Below are 19,107 nucleotides of genomic sequence, written 5' to 3'. Positions count from 1 at the left end.
ACAAAATTATAGCATTTTCTGACTTATTCTCAGTGAATATAGAGGAAGTATTTAAGACTATTATAAAGCAAGATGTTAACCATTGGAGGAAACTGGATAAATGGGATATAGGATCTTTCTGCACTATATTTTACAACTACTTGTGAATCTACAGTTATCTCAGAATTAAAACTTTTTAATAAAAATTATAAATAAAAATGGAATTTAAAAAATGTCCAAGTAACCCATAGGAATGCAGGAATATGAAATAGAGAATTAAACAGCTGAGGGAAAAATAAACAATTAAATGGCAGGTTTAAGCCTTAACATATCAATTATATTAAATGTAAATGATCTAAATATACTTTTAAAAGTCAGAGGTTGACACAGTGAATTAAAAAAATGTGACTCAACTATATACTGTCAATAAATTCACTTCACATACAGTGCTACAGGTTGGTTGAAAATAAACACATGGAGAAATACAGGCTATGCAACCAATCAAAATAAAGTAGGAGTGGCTATATTAATATCAGATAAAGTAGACTACAGAGGGATGAAAATGATCAGGAACAAAGGGGGATATTACATAGTGATGAAAGGGTCAGTCCACTAATAATAACAATCCTAAATGTGTATTCACCAACCAACAGAACTTCAAAATACATAAAGCAAAATTGATAGAACTGAAAGAAGAAATGGACAAATCCAGAAGCTATAGTTAATTACTTCAGCTTTCCTCTCTCAACAATTGATAGAACTAATATAGAAAATCAGCAAAGACATTGAAGAACTAAACAGTGTCAACCAACAGGATCTAACTGACATTTTTACATTACCCAACAACAGCAGAGTAGACATTTTTTAAGCTGCCATTTGATACTCAAGATAGTATGTTGGGCCATGAAACATATTTCAGCATATTTAAAGGAATTAAAGTCACACAAATATGTTCTCAGACCACACGCAAATTAGAGATTGATGTTTCTAAATATTCATGAGATTTCAAGAGAAATTAAAAATAAATTGGACTGAATAAAAATGAAAACGCAACATCAAAATTTGAGGGACAGAGCATCGTTCACAAATTTATAGCACTAAATACTTACATTAGAAAATGGGAAGGGTTTCAAAACAGTAATCTAAGGTTCCACCTTAAGAAATTAGAAAAAGAATAACATACGATAAACCCAAAACAAGCATAAGAAAGGAAAATCTCAAGTACTTGGTTATTTTGTGTCGTAGATCAGATATGCAATTGTCATTGTACAAGGATATCATTTTAAACACAAATAAACCACTTGTCCTTTTCTTTATCTTTAGTTTACTTGTCACCTTGTTTCACCAATACTAGAGAGTATAGTTTCATACATGATACTCTTAACCAGTGCCGGCTTGATGTAAAGTGTGATCTACAGTCGTCATGGCAGTTTGGGGATACAAAACTGGTTCACAATGAGGATCTGGAAAAAAATTTTACTTCTAAGAGGTAAGTTACTATGGCCTAAAGAAGTTTGAGATTTCTTTTTGTTTGTCTTTACTGTGAAGTCTTGTATGAATTTGTTGTTTCTACCATTTGAGGTTTGATAAATATTACTGAGAAAATAAGAACAGATTTTTATTCATTATTTTGTTGCCTTCTTACAGCCTTTTGTAATAGTGAAAAGCTAAATGTGAGATTTGATTAGTAAGTTTTATACATTAACTAGCCAGATTTCAGACACTCCTAACTTTTTAATCTTGATAAATTTTTCAAAAGCATACGTCAGCACATTCATTAAGCACCAATTTTGTACATACCTTGTGCCTTCTGCTGTATAAAACAGCAGTTAAAATATTTATAAAGTAACTTTTCTTAACCCTTCAGAGAGTGAGTTGATGTTTTTATTAGGCAGGATTATATCTGGCTATTTCTAACTATTACTCTAGAAGCACTATTTTTGACACTCAGTTTTTAAAAAGTGCACCTTCTCCTCTTTGGGAAGGCACTTTTCCATTGTTATTTTGATAAGAACCACAGCTCAGATCATATGTTTCATGCAGCTGTGGTTTGGAGGGAAACTGTACAAAAAAAATCAGGATATTGGAGTGCTTTTGCCCATGTTCTGCTTAGATCCAAGAAGCCTTTAAAATTCAGATTTGGTCAGAAAGAGCCTTTCTGCTTGTGGCCTAGTTTCACAGATCAGCTTTACAAAATTAGCTTTGTGGACGAAAAGGGGCCACATGCTCACCTGACTAGCTCAGGGAAGGCCTGCATGGCGGCCTTGCAAACTCGGAGACCTAAAGTAACCACAAAGCATGGCCTGAAATTAAAACTCTTTTTTTTTAATCCTCACCTGAGGATATTTTTTCCATTGCTTTTCAAAGAGAGTGAAAGAGGGAGAGAGAGAAACATCAGTGACTGGTTGCCTCCCACAGGTGCCCTGACCAAGGTCCAGGATCAAGTCTGCAACCAAGGTACATACCCTTGGTCAGAATTTAACCTGGGACCCTTCAGTCTGCAGGCCAACATCCTTGGCCGGAATTGAACCTGGGACCCTTTAGTCCATAGGCCGACGCTCTAACCACTGAGCAAAACGGGCTAGGGCTGAAATTAAAACTTTTTAACTAAAAGCATCCTTGACAAACATCAGTCTTTACCTTAACTGAGCCTGTCTGTTGTCTTTTTGCATCTTCAGTAACACATCTTTGGACTGTCAAAGTAATTTTCTTTTTTCCAGACTCCTCAAAACACAGGCACCGCTCTACTCTGTGAGACCACAAATCCCCTCATTGTTATTGAGTTAATTGTTGACTATTAACTATCCTGCACCCACCTAAGTAAAAGAAGTATGTCTATCATTTTACTTCTAATCCAATCCCAGAGGTGGCCCCACGCTTTCTCCCGCCTCCCTAATTTATCACCAATGGACTTTATGTAACCCACTTTCATCTCCTTTTTTAATTGTAATGTATAAAACAAAGTACAAAACTGCCATTCTCAGGAACATTATCTCAATCTGTTGAGATTCTGCTTCCCAGCATGTGTAGACTGTTGGCTCAAATAAACTCACAAAAATTCTTCACAGATTTGAATGTTTCTAACACTTTACAGCTTGAAGGAAAGAATTTTTTCCAGTATTAATGTGAATGGGGTTTAAATGGAGAGATTTAATGGGAGGTAAGTATGGCACAAAGCACAAATATATTGCCTTCTACCTTTCCCAAATACCTCCTTTTGTGCACCTTCCACCTGGTAAGTGGAACTACAAGTTTTTATAGTAAAGATATATTTTAAATGCAATCTGGGGGAAGAAACTGATTTATCAAATTGGAATATAATAGGTAAGGGTAGCTCCAAATTCAGGGCCTTGGGGGATGGAAAGGTTTGAGTCTTGTTGCCAATAGACAAATTACTAATCACAACCATTGTCTAAACAATACTTTGCTATGGTTACTAGCCTTTGGAATTTTGAGTGTGAAGAATTCTAACTAAGTGCTAAGTAAGGGCCAGTTAACACTGACCATTTTTGTGTCATTCTTCAGTGTTCCAAATTTAATTGTCTCCACAATGTATTTTGGGTGATAACTTAATTTTGTAGCCATTTATTGCCTAATATTGACTATATGGATCTATATCCACACCTGTTGAAATGAAAGCATATTACTCACATTATGGATCTGAAGTTAGCAGCAACAACTGGATGAGATTTTGGGTTATTCCCATTTGTGAACTGAATCGAAGGTGTTTGGTGTGGGCATGAGCATTTTTTAAAGTGTTGGAAGAAGAGTGTGTATAAAGAGTAATCAAATGAGTAGGCTATAATTTCTCTAATAATTCTAAATCATCTTACATACTTAGACTAAGCTATTCTTTATCCCATTCCCTTTACCTTTATTGGCTTACTGATGTCAAGCCTAGTCAATACTGATGTGTTAAACAAGAACTTTCACTGTTGAACTTTTCTTAAGAAGAAAGGGTTTATTGAGCCAGTGCTAGCCAGAAAAAGACCAGGTCCTGGGGCATAAAGTCTAAACCTCTAAGCAGCAGGGCTGGATGGAGAAAACAACAGTGTCTGCGGTCCTGGAGTTGATGGGCCTTTTAATATATCAGGTAGGCAAAAGAAAGATTTAAGTTGTTTTGGAAGTTGTATGAGGGGGATTCAGCCTGACTTTGCTGGATTTAAAGATGGAGGAAAGGTGTAATGGACCAAGGAAAACATAACTTCTGGAATTTGACAACAGCCTTCAGCCAATAACCAGCAAGGAAATTGATGTTAGTCCTCCAACTCTAAGTAACTGAATTCTGCGAGCAAGAAGATAGATCCTCCCTTAGAGCCTGAGAAAGGAACGTAAGTCCAGATGATACCTTGATTTTAGCCTAATGAGACCCATATTGGGCTTATGACCTACATAACTGTAAGATAATGAACTTGGTTTAAATCCACTACATTTCTGGTAATTTTTTACAGCAACAATAGAAAACTAATACACTATCTTACATCTGGACCTTTTGTGTGAGTTAGGAAATTTCCTTTTTTTACACCTTTTTAAAAATATAATTGATATATAAGTTTATGGTGTACAATGCTATGATTTGATGCATGCAAAATGTTTTACTACAGTGAGGTTAGGTAACACATCCTTTACCTCACCTAATTACCATTTTGTTGGTATAATGAAAACATTAAAGTTCTCTCGAGGATATGTTTTTCTTTTAATTTTTCACTCGAGGATATGTTTCTATTCTAGAGAGAGAGGAAGGGAGGAGGAGACAGGGAGAAACATTGATTGGCTGCCTCCCATATGTACCCCAACTGTCGGGGGTCAAACCCACAACCTGGGAATGTGCCCTAACTAGGAATTGAATCCTCAGCCTTTCAGTGTGTGGGATGATACTTCGACCAACTGAGCTACACTGGCCAGGGCTAAAGCTCTATTCTTATAGCAACTTTCAAGTTTACAATACAATATCGTTAACTATAGTTGCCATGCTATAACTTGGATCCTGAGAACTTACATCTGAAAGCCTGTACCTTCACGAACATCTTCCCTGTGCCCCTACTCCTTAGGCCCTCACATCCACCATTGTACTCTGTTTCTGTGAGTTGGATGTTTTTAGATTTCACGTATGAGATCATAATGGTATTTTTCTTTCTCTTTCTGATTTATTTCACTTAAAATAATGCCCTTAAGATCCATCTATGTTGTTGAAAATGGAAGGATTTCCTTTTTTATGGCTGGATAATATTTCATTGTATATATACCACATTATCTTTTATCAATTCATCTGTCGATGAACATGTAGGTTATTTCCAAGTCTTGACTATTGTTAATAATGCTGAAATAAACATGGGAATGCAGATATTTTTTTGAAATGGTGAATTCATCTCCTATCCTTTAGATACATACTCAGAAGTGGGATTGCTAGATCATATGGTGGTTCTATTTTTCTTTTTTTTCCCTAAGGAATCGCCATACTCTTTTCCACAGTGACTATACCAATTTATATTCCCACCAACAATGTGTGAGGGTTCCCTTTTCTCTGTAACCTTACCAGCACTTGCTATCTTGTCATTTTGAGAATATCCATTCTAACAGGTGTGAGATGATACCTTATGGTTTTGATTTATAACTCACTGATGATTAGTGATGTTGAACACCTTTTCATGTACTTGTTGGCCATAAGTAAATTTTCTTTGGAAAAATGTTTATTCAAATTCTCTGCCCATTTTAAATCAAATTGTTTGTGTTTTGCCATAGAGTTGTATGGATCCCTTACGTGTTTTGGATATTAATCAGATATATGGTTGACAAATATTTTCCCCCAATTCTGTTTGTCTTTTCCTTTTATCAGTTGTTTCTATTTGCTGTTCAAAAGCATTTTAGTTTGAGGTACTCCTACTTGTTATTTGCTTTTGTTGTTAGTGCTTCTGATGTCATATCAGAAATAAAAAATACATTGGAAGGAATAAACAGCAGATTAGGGGAAGCTGAGGATCAGATCAGCAAATTAGTAGACAGGGTAGAAAAAAATCAATCAGAAAACCAAAAAAAAAAACAGGGTGCTGGGGGACAACATGAAATGTAATAATATTCATCATAGGAGTGCCAGAAGGTGAAGAAAGTGAGCAAAGGATAGAGAACCTGTTTGAAGAAATAATGGCAGAAAACTTCCCTAACCTGGTCAAGAAAAAGTCACACAAGTTCAGGAGGCACAGAGAGTCCCAAGCAAGAAGAACCCAAAGAGGCCCACACCCATACACATCATAATTAAAATGCCAAAAATTCAAGACAGGGAGAATCTTAAAGGCAGCAAGAGAAAAGGAATCTGTTACCTACAAAGGAGCTCCCATAAGGCTGTCAGCTGATTTCTCATCAGAAACTCTACAGGCCAGAAGGGAATGGCATGAAGTATTCAAGGTAACGCAAAACAAGGATCTGAAACTAATACTATCTAACAAGGCTATCATTCAAAATAGATGGTGAAATAAAGAGCTTCCCAGACAAAAAAAAAAAAAAAGGCTAAAGGAGTTTATCACCACCAAACCAGCATTGCAAGAAATGTTAAAGGGACTGCTGTAATAAAAAGTAGAAATAGAAGGAGAGAGAAACATAGTCATAATAAATTAAAATGGTAACAGGTAAGCACCTATCAATAATAACCTTAAATGTAAATGGATTAAATGCTTCAATCAAAAGACATAGGGTAGTTAAATGAATAAGAAAACAGGACCCACATATATGCTGTCTATAGGAGACCCACCTCAGAACAAAAGACTCACACAGGCTGAGAGTGAAGGGATGGAAAAAACTTTCCATGCAAATGGAAATGAAAAAAAGGAAAAGCTGGGTTAGCAATACTCATATCTGACAAAACAGACTTCAAAATGAAGGCCATAACAAGAGACAAGGTCACTACATAATACTAAAGGGATCGACCAAACAAGAGGATATAACCCTGGTAAGCATATATGCACCCAGTATAGGAGCACCTAAATACATTTTTTAAAAACTTCTGGAGGACTTTAAAGGAGAGATTGACAGCAATACAGTCATAGTAGGGGACTTTAACACCCCACTGACTTTACTGGATAGTTCTTCCAGGCAAAAAATCAACAAGGAAACAGTGATTCTAAATGGCACACTAGATCAAATGGATTTAATTGACATTTACAGAAGATTTCACCCCAAAGCTGCAGAATATACATTCTCCTCAAGTGCACAAGGAACATTCTCAAAGTTAGACCACATGTTAGGACACAAAACAAATCTCTATAAGTTCAAGAAGATTGAAATCATATCAAGCATCTTCTCAGGTATTTACACCATGAAATACTATGCAGCTGTAAAAAAGAAGGATCTCTTACCCTTTGGGACAATATATACGGAACTGGAGAGATTTATGCCAAGTGAAATAAGCCAGTCAGAGAAAGACAAGTATCACATGATCTTACTCATATGTGGAACCTAATGAACAAAATAAACCAATGAACAAAATAAAACCAGAGACATAGAAAAATGGAACAGACTAAATCTCAGAAGGAAGGCAGGGGTGGGAGGTTGGGTGGGGAGAGATTAACCTAAGAACTTATATGTATATATGCTTAGCCCATGGACACAGACAGTAGTGTGGTGAAGGCCTGGGGGGGGGGGGGGGCAGATGCAGGGTGGAGGGGATCATTGGGGGAGAAAAAAAGGGGTATCTGTAATGCTTTCAACAGTAAAGATAAAACAAAAAAAGAATGTAGATTAGATTGTAATCTTTTCTGAGGATGATTTATCTTACTACTAAGATAAGAGTCTGTAATCAAATTGTCACTTATTTCTCCCTGCTATTATCTAGATCCCTGAAGAATGGAATTCCCTAATAATTGACCATATATATGTGTATACATATGTGTCTCTATATATGCATATCCTTTCCTTCATAACACAAATAAGAATTTGAGCTCTGGAACTTAATGGACAAAGTTGGCATATACAATTCCAACTGTGTCACTTTGCTACTTGGCAAGGTTCAACTCTTTGAACATCATAGCCCTCATTTTAAAAATGTGTATAACAGCCCTGGCTGGTGTGACTCAGTGGTTAGAGCGTCTGCTCAAGCACCAGAGGGTCTGGGATTGGATACCTGGTCAAGGGCACGTACCTGGGTTGCAGGTTTTATCCCCGGCCCTCGTTGGGGCTTGTGAGGGAGGCAACCAATTGATGTGTCTCTCTCACATAGATGTTTTTCTCCCCCTCTCTCTTTCCCTCCCTTCCTTCCACTCTCTGAAAAGCAATGGAAAAAATGTCCTCAGGTGAGGATTTTAAAAAATATGTATAATAATAACATAACAATAGCAACTCAATTTGGGGGAAGTTGAGCACGAAATTTAAAAATGCATGTAAAGGTTAAGTCTTAACAGTGTTGGGCATATTAGCAACATTCAGGAAATGTTAGCCCTTATTGATACTGGCTTAAACAAAATATAGTTCATAATTCTGCACAAGTAACTATCTAACTACTTCTTGAATTTCTTCCTTAGATGATTTTCAGCCTAACTTGTTTCCATAGGACGCTGTCACCCCTGAATCTTATCAGTAATTGTCTTGTTTTCTCACTGTAGTAAGTGGAAATATTTATTTTCTACTCTAAAATTCTGTTAATATTCTTATTTAACTACATGTTGTTTGTTTTGCTTTAGGTCAGAGATGCGTGAGAATGGAAGACATGGCAGAGAACTAGAAGAACATTTCTGCTTTTTAGCACTTCCTCAGAGTGATGTAGCTGAGATATATAAGAACGGGATAAGTACCAAATCATCTACATTGAAGATATTAGGAAATCCTCTTCTTGGAATTTATATATTTAAACATGTTGATGTTGCTCTGAATTATGCTCATAGTAGAAGCAGTAATGTAGAAAGTATTATAATTTTTAAGGTAGGTAGCCTAAAACAAATATTAAATATTCAGTTTGTTTTAAATTGACCTGAACATATGAATTATTATTAGTGTTTTTAAGTTACCTTATGTAAAACAAGTAATAATTATATTTACTACTGTCATTATCATTATGATCATTCAAAATTTCCTCCCATCTGACTCTAATAGGCTGGGCAGCATAAACCAAAACTCCAAGTAAGCAAAGGCAGGCATTACCATCTTTGTCTTCCCAGTGTATATTTTTTTCTGTCCTAATTGACCCTCTTTCTTTCTTTTGTTCAGACCATAATTAATGTCAGAGTATTTTAAGTGTCCTTCAAAACATTGGTTATAATTATTCTGACTTAAGCTAAAGTTATTAAACTCTTAATGTTTATTTTAGTTAAGAGTATTATACACTGCTAATTTTTTAGTTTTGATCATTTTGCCATGCTTATGTAACATGTTAACATTAGGAAAAGTTGGCTACAGGTATATGGGACCTCCGAACTATTTTTCAACTTTTCTGATGGTCCAAAATTATCAAAATAGTCTTATAGTCAAATTTTAAGCAACAACAAATTGGTTAAGATACACTTTTTGGGCGCAGCCAGGCATGGCTTAGTGGCTGAACATTGACCTAGGATCCAGGAGATCACAGTTCGATCCCCGGTCAGGGGTGTGCAAGAGGCAGCCGATCAATGACGACTCTCTCATCATTGATGTTTCTCTCTCTCTCTCTCTCTCTCTCCCTTCCTCTCTCTCAAATCAATAAAGATATACTTAAAAAAACAAAAAAGATACACTTTTTGGTTAATTGCAGCTTTGCCAGGATTACTAAAATCACAAGCTAGTCGGAATGCTCAGTTGTGTAATTTAGGATGTGTGTATATTCATGTAAAATCATTGGTTCATTTGATATAATTTCTTACATTTTTAGACTTCAAATGCTACCAAATTCATAAAGCATAATTTATTTTTATATTAAAAAGTAATACACACTAATTTTAGAAAAATTGGAACATACTAAAAAGTTCTAGAAAGCTCATTAATAACCACAGATACTTTTACTATACTTAGTAAAAGTACTTAGCCTTATTACTTAGTCCTCTGTTCATCTATATGGATATGTATGTATAAATGTAATTAAAATCTATTTTTACTTTATATGCTATATAACTTGCTTTTTTCATTGATTATAAAATGAACATTTCCATGTCATTAAATAAGTAGTCTTCTGTAACAGCCTTTTGACTGACTGCATAGTATTCCACTATACAGCTCTACCATGAATTTGTGTGACAAATTTTTTAATGTTGGGGCATAAGTTATTTGTTTTTTTGTTTTTGTATTTTTAAATACTACTTTAATCATCCTTGTATGTACATTTTTACACACACCTATGATTATTTACTAACAATTGGTTAATTTTTAGGTGTCAAATTAGGAGTCAAAGGTATATATACTTTTACAACCTTTTCTATGTAATTCCCAGTTGTCTTGAGAAAGGTTGACATTTTTATCTGCAGCATGTGGGAATGTCTGTCATCTCACACCCTAACTAACTGTGTATTATGCTTTAAAAAAAAGTCCTTGCCACTCTAATATGTGATAGTTTTTCATTGGTTCAGTTTTTTCTGAACATTTCGCATATATTCGTTAACAATAATTAGGGAATTGCTTGTTAATGTTCTTTGCCATTTTCTTTTTTCCTAGTTATTTGTAAGCATTATCAATTTATTAAAGCATATTTTAAGAGCTAAGCTTTTCTCTGTATAATGTTCTATCAATGTTTTCATTTTTTCAAGTAAACCTTTTATTTTGGAATAAATTTAAATTTATAGAAAAGTTACAAAAGTAATACAGACCGTTCCTGTATACAATTCACCCAGCTTCCCCCAATGTTAACGTTTCACATAACTGTGGCACATTTGTCAAAACTAAGAAACTAACATTGTGTATGTCAATTATATCTCAATTAAAAATAATAAAAAGAAAAGAAACTAATATTAGTACAGTACTGTTAACTGAAGTACAGACTGTATGCAGTTTTTGCCACTTTTTCCACTAATGTTTTTCCCTTCCAATATCCAAATGTAGTAGGATTCCACATTACATTTAGTATTGTTTTTAATTTTGAGTGACTGTATTAGCATGTTAAAAAAATAACAGTAGAATTGCTAACTTTAAATAAAATGTGGACTTGTTTTCATATTAATTCCATTTTCTTCGTCAGTGTATTTTATCACTTAATTATGTTCATTTTTTAATTTGACACTTATTTAGTTAGTTAATCCTTACCTGAGGATATGTTTTTATTGATTTTAGAGAGAGAGGAAGTAGGGGGAGATCAGTTGCCTCCTGTACGCACCCCGATTGAACCTGAAACCTAGGTATGTGCCCTGAAAAATTGTGGAATTGAACCCACAATTTTTTTGGTGCACAGGGCAATGCTCAACCAAGATACCTGGCAAAGGAATACTCCTTTATTTTTTATGTACAGTTTTCAAATATTTTACAGTGTAGTCTATGTTTTTGGTTCATGGTTTCTTCGCACACATGCTTAGAAAGAATTCTCTCTTTGAGATGAGATAAAGATTTGCTGATATTTCTTTCTATAATGTTTGCATTACATAAATATATAACTTATCTGGTATTTATTTTGCTTTATAGATTAGAAAATAATTTATTTTTTCAGTTTTACATATTTATTAATCTGTTTTTGCTTCACTCATTTCCAATGGCACTTTAATATTATACAGTATTTTTATAGATGCTTGGACTTATGTGGGCTTTTTATTTTTTTTCAGTTTTCTCTCCCCTGTCTGTCTTTTCTTGTAGGAGTTCTATTCTTTTAAAAAGTATTCAATATCTGGAAGTGCAAGTCACCTGTTCTGTTCCATCATTCTCTATCTCTGACTGAAAATTTTTTTCAAAAAAAATTAGCAAAATTTTCTGAGGTATTCTTGTTTGTTTAATCTTCCAGATAAGTTTTTAGACTAAAACTCATTTCTAAAAACAGATTTTCTGAAATTTTTATTGGAATTACTATAGTCTTAGACTTTAATTTGAGGGAAACTGACATAAGTACAATAAGTCATCTCATTTATCTGGTACGTGGATTATTTCTTCCTTCATAGTTCTTTTTTTTAAAAAGAACTAGCTTCACAACTCTGTGTATCTGAAAGTTTAAAGTGTCTTGGTGTATTTTTATGGACCTTCTTTTTGCCTTTTTTTTTTTTTTTTTTTTAAGGTTCTCTTTGGAAAAGTGAAGAAAATTCAGCCTTCAGTGGATAAAAACAAAGTTTCTTTGGATCCTTCTCCTAACTTTGATTGCCATATGTCGAGAAACACGCCTTCTCTGAAAGATACCATTGAGCTACAAGCCTACAGTTCAGCAGTATGTTAACGTTTTAGTTCATTTGACTACTTGAAGGTCTCATGGTTCACATTGTATGATACAAGACTTAAAATAACTTCCCAAAATACTAAAGGAAAATCCCTTAACTCATTCAATATAATATGACCTTAAATAAATAAATAGTGAAAGATGTTTTAATACTTACCTGAGAATTTTAGTAGAAAGGTTTTCAAATTTGTATTTAACTTTGTTCAAAGTACAGTGTCTGCTTTTTTTTTTTTAATCCTCACCAAGGATATACTTCATTGATTTTAGAGAGAAGGGAAGGAGAGAGAGAGAAATATAAATAGCTTGCCTCATGTACCCACCCTGACCGGGGATTGAATCTGAAACCTAGGCATGTGCCCTGAATGGGAATTGAACCTGCAGCCTTTCAGTATATGGGTCAATGCTTCAAACAATTGAGCCACTAGACCAGGGCAAAGTACAGTGTCTGCTTTTATTTAGATGTTCCATAGATTAATTTCTGTCTTGCAAAGCATGCAAACGTTTTTTAAGCAAGGCTATTTTGAAATAATGTTATTGATCCTTTGTATTTTACAAAAGGAGAAATGACTTTTATATTGGTCATTACATGTGAAACTATCATTTTCTGTCATGTGTTGCTGAGACAGTAGACCTTTAATCTTCTATTGAAGATTATATTATAAATAATACATATTATATATAATCATATATATGATTAAATGAAGCTAAACCTTCTAGAAATATATATATGCCCCCACATGTAAAATGCATTAAGCTATGGGTATTTTCCTAATTAACTTTTCCAACCAAATAAAATATAGTATTTACAGCATATGCAAAACATTAAACTTTTAATGGAAAAATACTTTTTAAACTTAAAAACAGATTGTGTTTGCTTCTGCTAACATTGGTAGCCTACCAAAGAAAAAAATATGTGGTGGGTAAAAAAAATTCGTACATCTTCCAAAAAAAAAAAAAAAAAGGTTGAAGAAAGCAGGAAGGGGGTGGATATGGAAACATGAATAAACAACATCGTGCAGTTGCATAGTTTTTTTAAAATATGAGCTTATTCAAGTCTTAAAATTAATCAGCATAAAAATGTTCTTTTTCTTCTTTATCTTTCAGGTATACTTCTATGAATACAATGTTTTTTCAGATCCTGTAGATAAACCTAGGCAGTGTCTTCCATATGCAGTAGTAACAGTAAAATTTATTGGTCAAAAACTAGGTAATGGACACCACCTTATGACATCTTTGAGATTCCTCTCAACAGGATTTCCTAAGAGGGCTGGTAAGATACATATATTATTCTACTTCAGTAGTTAGTATTTGTGCTAGTCTTACAACTTCTGGATATTATTTTCTAATACATTATGAATCTCTAAGCAAAATGGTTGTTGTGCTTTACCTATTTTCAATTTTCTGTATCTAAAATTATATTGCAGATATATTTGTGACTTCTTTTGCTCAGTATATTTGTGTTAATTCTTCCATGTTGATGTATAACTGTAGTTTCTTCATTTTCATTCATATATACGTGTACACACACACATTATTCCATTTTCTGACTGTATACTATTCCTCTGGGGATATTTAGACACTTGTCCAGTTTTATTCATATTCCAGACATTGCTGTTTTAAACATTCATGTTAAATGCCTCAGTGCATATGTGCAAGAGATTTTTTGTAGAGTATATATCCACATCAGGAATTTGTAATGCAATTCAAAGACAATGTGAAATAGTTTTCAACAGTGGTTGCATCAGGTTACACATTTTACTCTACATCCTTGCCAATGCATATACTTTTTTTTAAAGTTTGTTTCTGCCCTCCTAGTGAGTGTGATATGTTGTTATTATCACCTCTAAAAGAAACACTGTACCCTTTAAAAACTATCATATCCCTTTCCCTTCATTCCTCCTACCTATAAGCAATCACTAATATGCTTCTGTCTCTGTTTTTTTGCCTATTCTGGGCATTTCATGTAAATGAAGTCAAATACATTGCCTTTTATGACTGGTGACTTTCACTTAACAGTGTTTTCAAAGCTCTTACATGTTGTAGTATGTATTAGTACTTTATTCCATTTTAAGCCATAATGTCCCATTGTTTAAATATATTACATTACACTTACCTATTCATCAACTGATGGACTTTTGGGTTGTTTCCATTTTTTGACAATATGAATAATTCTGCTATGAATTTTCTTGTACAAGTTTTCGTGTAGACCTGTGTTTTCATTTATCGTGGGTATATAGCTAAGGAGTGGAACTGCTGGATCCTGTGGTTTACTCTGTGTTAACCGTTTGAGGAATTGCTATACTGTTTTCCAAAGCAACTGCACCATTTTACATTTACACCAGCAGTGTATGGAGAGTTAGAATGTTTCTGCTTCCTTGTTAATACATGCTATTATCTGACTTTTTTATTATAGCCATTCTAGTGGGTGTGAAGTGAAGTTTTCAGGGTTGAGTTTTATACTCCTTTGTTGAATTTATTTCTAAGTATTGTATTCTTTTTATCCTGATGTAAATATAATTATTTTTTTAATTTTGTTTTGTATTGTTCATTGCAAGAATGTAGAAATACTGTTGATTTTTGTGTGTCCTTCAACCTTGTTTATCTCAATATTCTAGGAGTTTTTAGTAGTTTATTTATGCAATCAGGTCATCTGCAAATAGGGATAGTTTTACTTTCTTTCCAAACTGGATGCCTTTTACTTCTTTTTCTTGCCTCATTTCCCTGGGTAGGCTCACCAGTGGAATGTTTAATAGAAGTTCCGGTCTTGTTCCTGAACTTGTAGAGAAAGCTCCCATCTTCCACTGGTGTGATGTTGGCTGTGAGGTTTTTTTTTATGTCCTTTATCATGTTGAGTAAATTCCCCTCTATTCCTAGTGGTCGATTGCCTTTACCATGAAAGGGTCTTGGATTCTGTCAGATGCTTTTGCTAGGTCTTATTGAGATGATCATGTTTTTATTCTTCACCCTGTTAGTCTGGTGTGTCACACTAATTGATTTTCAGATGCTAAGCAAACCTTGGCTTCCTAGGATACATCCCACTTAATCACGGCACATTCTTCATTTTATACGTTGCTGAAGTCATTTGGCTATTCACTTGTTGACCTTTGTGTCCATATTCATAAGAGCTTTGATCTGTAGCTTCCATGTGATGTCTTTGTCTGGTTTTGGTGTGAGAGTAATACTGGTCTCCTAGAATGATTTAGGAAGTATTCCTTCCTCTTGCATTTTTTTGAGAAGAGTCTATGAAGAATTGGCATTAACTTTTCTTAAAACATTTGTTAGACTTTACTAGCAAAGCCATCTGGGCATGGGCTTTTCTTTGTGGATAGTTTTTTTATTGCTAATTCAATTTCTTTACTTATTGTAGGCCTCTTTGGATTTTATGTTTCTTCTTGTATCAGTTTTGATAGTTTTGTCTTTGTAGGGATTTGTCCATTTAATCTAATATGTCCATTTTATCTCATTTATTGGCACCCTGTTGTTCATAGTATTTTTTATAGTACTTTTTATTGCTATAAGGTCAGTAGTAATAGCCTTTCATTTTTATACTAATTTGAATCTACTGTCTGTTTTGTTTGGTTTGGCTAAAGGTTTGTCAATTTGTTTATCTTTTCAAAGAACCAACTTCTGGTTTCATTGTGGTTTCTTTCTTTTTTCTTTTGCTAATTTTCTTTCTAATCTGTATTTCCTTCCATTTGCTTTAGGTTTAGTTTACTCTCCTTTTCTGCTATCTTTAGAAGGTTAGTGTATTGATTTAAAATCTTCCTCCTTTGACGGTGTATATTTATAGCTATAAGTTTTACTGTAAGTACTGTTTTAGATGCATCACATATGTTTTGGTACATTGTGTCTTTCATTCATCTGAAAGTATTTTCTAATACTTGTTTTGATTTCTTATTTAACCCAATGGCTTTTTAGAAGTATGTTGTTTAACTTCTGTATATATGTAAATTTCCCAACTTTTTTTCTGTTGATTTCTAATTTCATTCCAATGTGGTTGGAGAATACAATTTGTATTATTTTATTGTTTTAAATTTTTTGAGGTTTGTATTATACCCTAGCATATGGTCTGTCCCAGACAATGTTCCGTGTGCACTTAAGAAGAATGGATATTTTGCTGTTGGATAGAGTGTTCTGTGGATGTCTGTTAGGTCTCTTTGGTTTATAGTAAGCCCAGTTTTCTAGGTGATCTTCTGCCTCGTCATTCTATCCACATTATCCCTCAGTTAAAAGGCTTAAAAATTGAGACAGTAGGTAAAGACCTTTCCCTTACTCCAGCCCATCCATAGTCTTACAGCTTATTACTTTAATCAAAGGAAGACATTGGTCAGGATGATAAACTTTGAGGAATACCTATACTATGCCCAAAGTTAGGGCTACATGTACTGGTCATCACCATACTCATCTCCCTCTAGAGTACTCTAAGCCTTTGCCATACTGTACACAGTAGCCATTAGTTACATGTGGCTATTAAAATTAAAATTAGTTAAAACTAAGTTAAATTAAGACTTTAATTTCTCAGTTACACCAGGCATATTTCAAGTGTTCAGTAACCATGTGTTTATTGGCTACAATCATAGATAGCACTGATAAAGAACATTGCCATCATCACAGAATATATGGTACTAATAACTGTTTGTTAGTTTACTTCATTGGTTGTAATTTCATTTTGTTACAGTGTCTTATATTATTGAAAATGTTGAGTTTGTCCATTTTTCATGTGTTAGTGAGAATTCCAAAAATAATAAATTTAAAATGCCTTAAGTTTAAACAACTAGCGATTAAGGTTCTACTGCTTATAAACTGTGATCTTGGGAAAATCACTTTTAATTTCACTTCCTCACCATTAAAATGGAAATGTTGTGAAGATTAAATGAACAAATATGCATAAAGACTTAGAAAAACCGTACTTGGCATTAATCACTTTATAAGATACTAACATTATGTATATGTTAATATCCATCTAGCATACATTATGAAATTGAGATCATTAAATAAACTTCTAATTAGATTTCTTTTGCCATGTTGGTTTGTATTTATCTTACGTTTTTTATTTTATTTTTCAATTACAGTTTACATTCAGTATTATTTTGTGTTAGTTTCAGGTGTACAGTATAGTGGTTAGATAGTCATATACTTTATAGACTGTTCCCCCCGATATTTCCAGTACCCACCTGACACCATACATAGTAATTACAATAGTATTGACTATATTCCCTGTGCTTTACTTTGCATCCCCGTGACTGTTTTACAACTACCAATACATAATTCTTAATCCCTTCACCTGTTTTACTCAGTCCCCCAAACCCTTTCCCCTCTGACAATCATCAGTCTATTCTCTGTGTCTGAGTCTTTTTCAGTTTTGTTCATTTATTTTGCTCTTTAGATTCCACATATAAGCAAAATCGTATGGTGTTTGTCTTTCTCTGACTGACTTACTCACTGAGCATGATACCCTCTAGGTCCATCCATGCTGTTGCAAATGGTAAGATTTCATTATTCTTTTTTTTAATCCTCACCTGAGGATATTTTTTTCAGAGAGAGTGAAAAGAAGGGAGAAGGGGAGAGACAGAGAGAGAAAGAGAAAAACATCAATGTGAGAGAGACACATCAATTTGGTTGCTTTCCGCACTCACCCCCCTGACCAAGGCTGGGGACCTAGCCTGCAACAGAGGTACATGCCCTTGGCTGAAATCAAACCCGGCACCCTTCAGTCCATGGTCCGATGCTCTAACCACTGAGCAAAACCAGCTAGGGCAAATTTCATTCTTTTTTATGCCTGAGTGATATTTCACTTTATATATGTACCACAGCTTTTTTATCCTCTTGTCTGTTTATGGGCACTTGGGCAGCTTTCAAATCCTGGCTATTGTAAATAATGCTGCAGTGAACATAGGGTTGCATATATTCTTTCAAATTAGTGTTTTGGGTTGCTTTGGTTAAATACCCAGAAGTGGAATCACTGGGTCATAAGGCAGTTTCACTTTTAATTTTTTGAGGACCCTTCATACTGTTTTCCATAGTGGCTGCAAAAGTCTGTATTCCCATCAGTAGTTCATGAGAGGCCCCTTTTGCCCACATTCTCACCAATATTTGTTTGTTGACTTATTGATGGCAGCCATTCTGACAGGTATGAGGTGATATCTCATTGTGGTTTTAATTCGCATTTCTCTGATGATTAGTGATGTTGAGCATCTTTTCATATGTCTATTGGCCATCTGTATGTCCTCTTTGGAGAAGTGTTTATTCAGGTCCTTTGACTAATTTTTAATTGAATTGTTTGTTTTCTTGGTGTTGAGTCTTATAATAGATCTGCTATGACTCCCAGTTTTGGTAGGGTGGCCTTACGTAGTATGTGTCATGTGAGACCCAGTGGCACAGTCTCCTTGATCCACTGATCTGGGTGCTCTAGGAATGTCCCTTGTTTCGGTTATTTGGGCCCTCCTGTTCTAATTGAGTCTCCATTGCTATTGGCTCATTCATGCGTACTGTAGACCCTCAGGCTGGCTGACCGTGAGGATCAACCCCAACCAGTGTATGAGCTGCTGTACAGGTGCTGACCACACAAAGCAGAATTCGCTTCAGCAGGATCTGGTGCCAGATCTCCCTTTGGATATGCCACTTGTGAAGCTAATTTGATCTGTTCTGATGTCTGAAACTGGCCACTTGGGTGTGTTGGTTCTGGGGCCTTTTGGGGGAGTGACTCTAGTGCAGGCCAATGTCAGATGCTTCCTGCGACTGGCCCTGGGAACCTGTTTGGAGCTACAAAGCAATCCAGTTTGTGGCTGCCTCTGCTAGGACCTGTGCATGTGCAGGAAGGACCAAGCTGT

At 34.7% G+C, this 19,107-nt stretch overlaps 1 protein-coding gene across 1 annotated transcript in view; it reads left to right on the top strand.

Moving 5' to 3' along the window:
- Positions 1–19,107, top strand: part of TEX15 (testis expressed 15, meiosis and synapsis associated) — a 46,808-nt gene that overhangs the window by 9,933 nt on the left and 17,768 nt on the right. The window contains exons 3-6 of the mRNA XM_016208990.2: positions 1,303–1,468; positions 8,649–8,886; positions 12,122–12,268; positions 13,382–13,547. Coding sequence (XP_016064476.2) covers positions 1,303–1,468; positions 8,649–8,886; positions 12,122–12,268; positions 13,382–13,547 — 717 coding nt within the window. The remainder of the gene's footprint in view (positions 1–1,302; positions 1,469–8,648; positions 8,887–12,121; positions 12,269–13,381; positions 13,548–19,107) is intronic.

Source organism: Miniopterus natalensis, chromosome 2, assembly GCF_054644295.1.
Source record: "Miniopterus natalensis isolate mMinNat1 chromosome 2, mMinNat1.hap1, whole genome shotgun sequence".
Taxonomy (NCBI): Eukaryota; Metazoa; Chordata; class Mammalia; order Chiroptera; family Miniopteridae; genus Miniopterus; species Miniopterus natalensis.
This window is presented reverse-complemented; position numbering and strand designations above follow the sequence as displayed.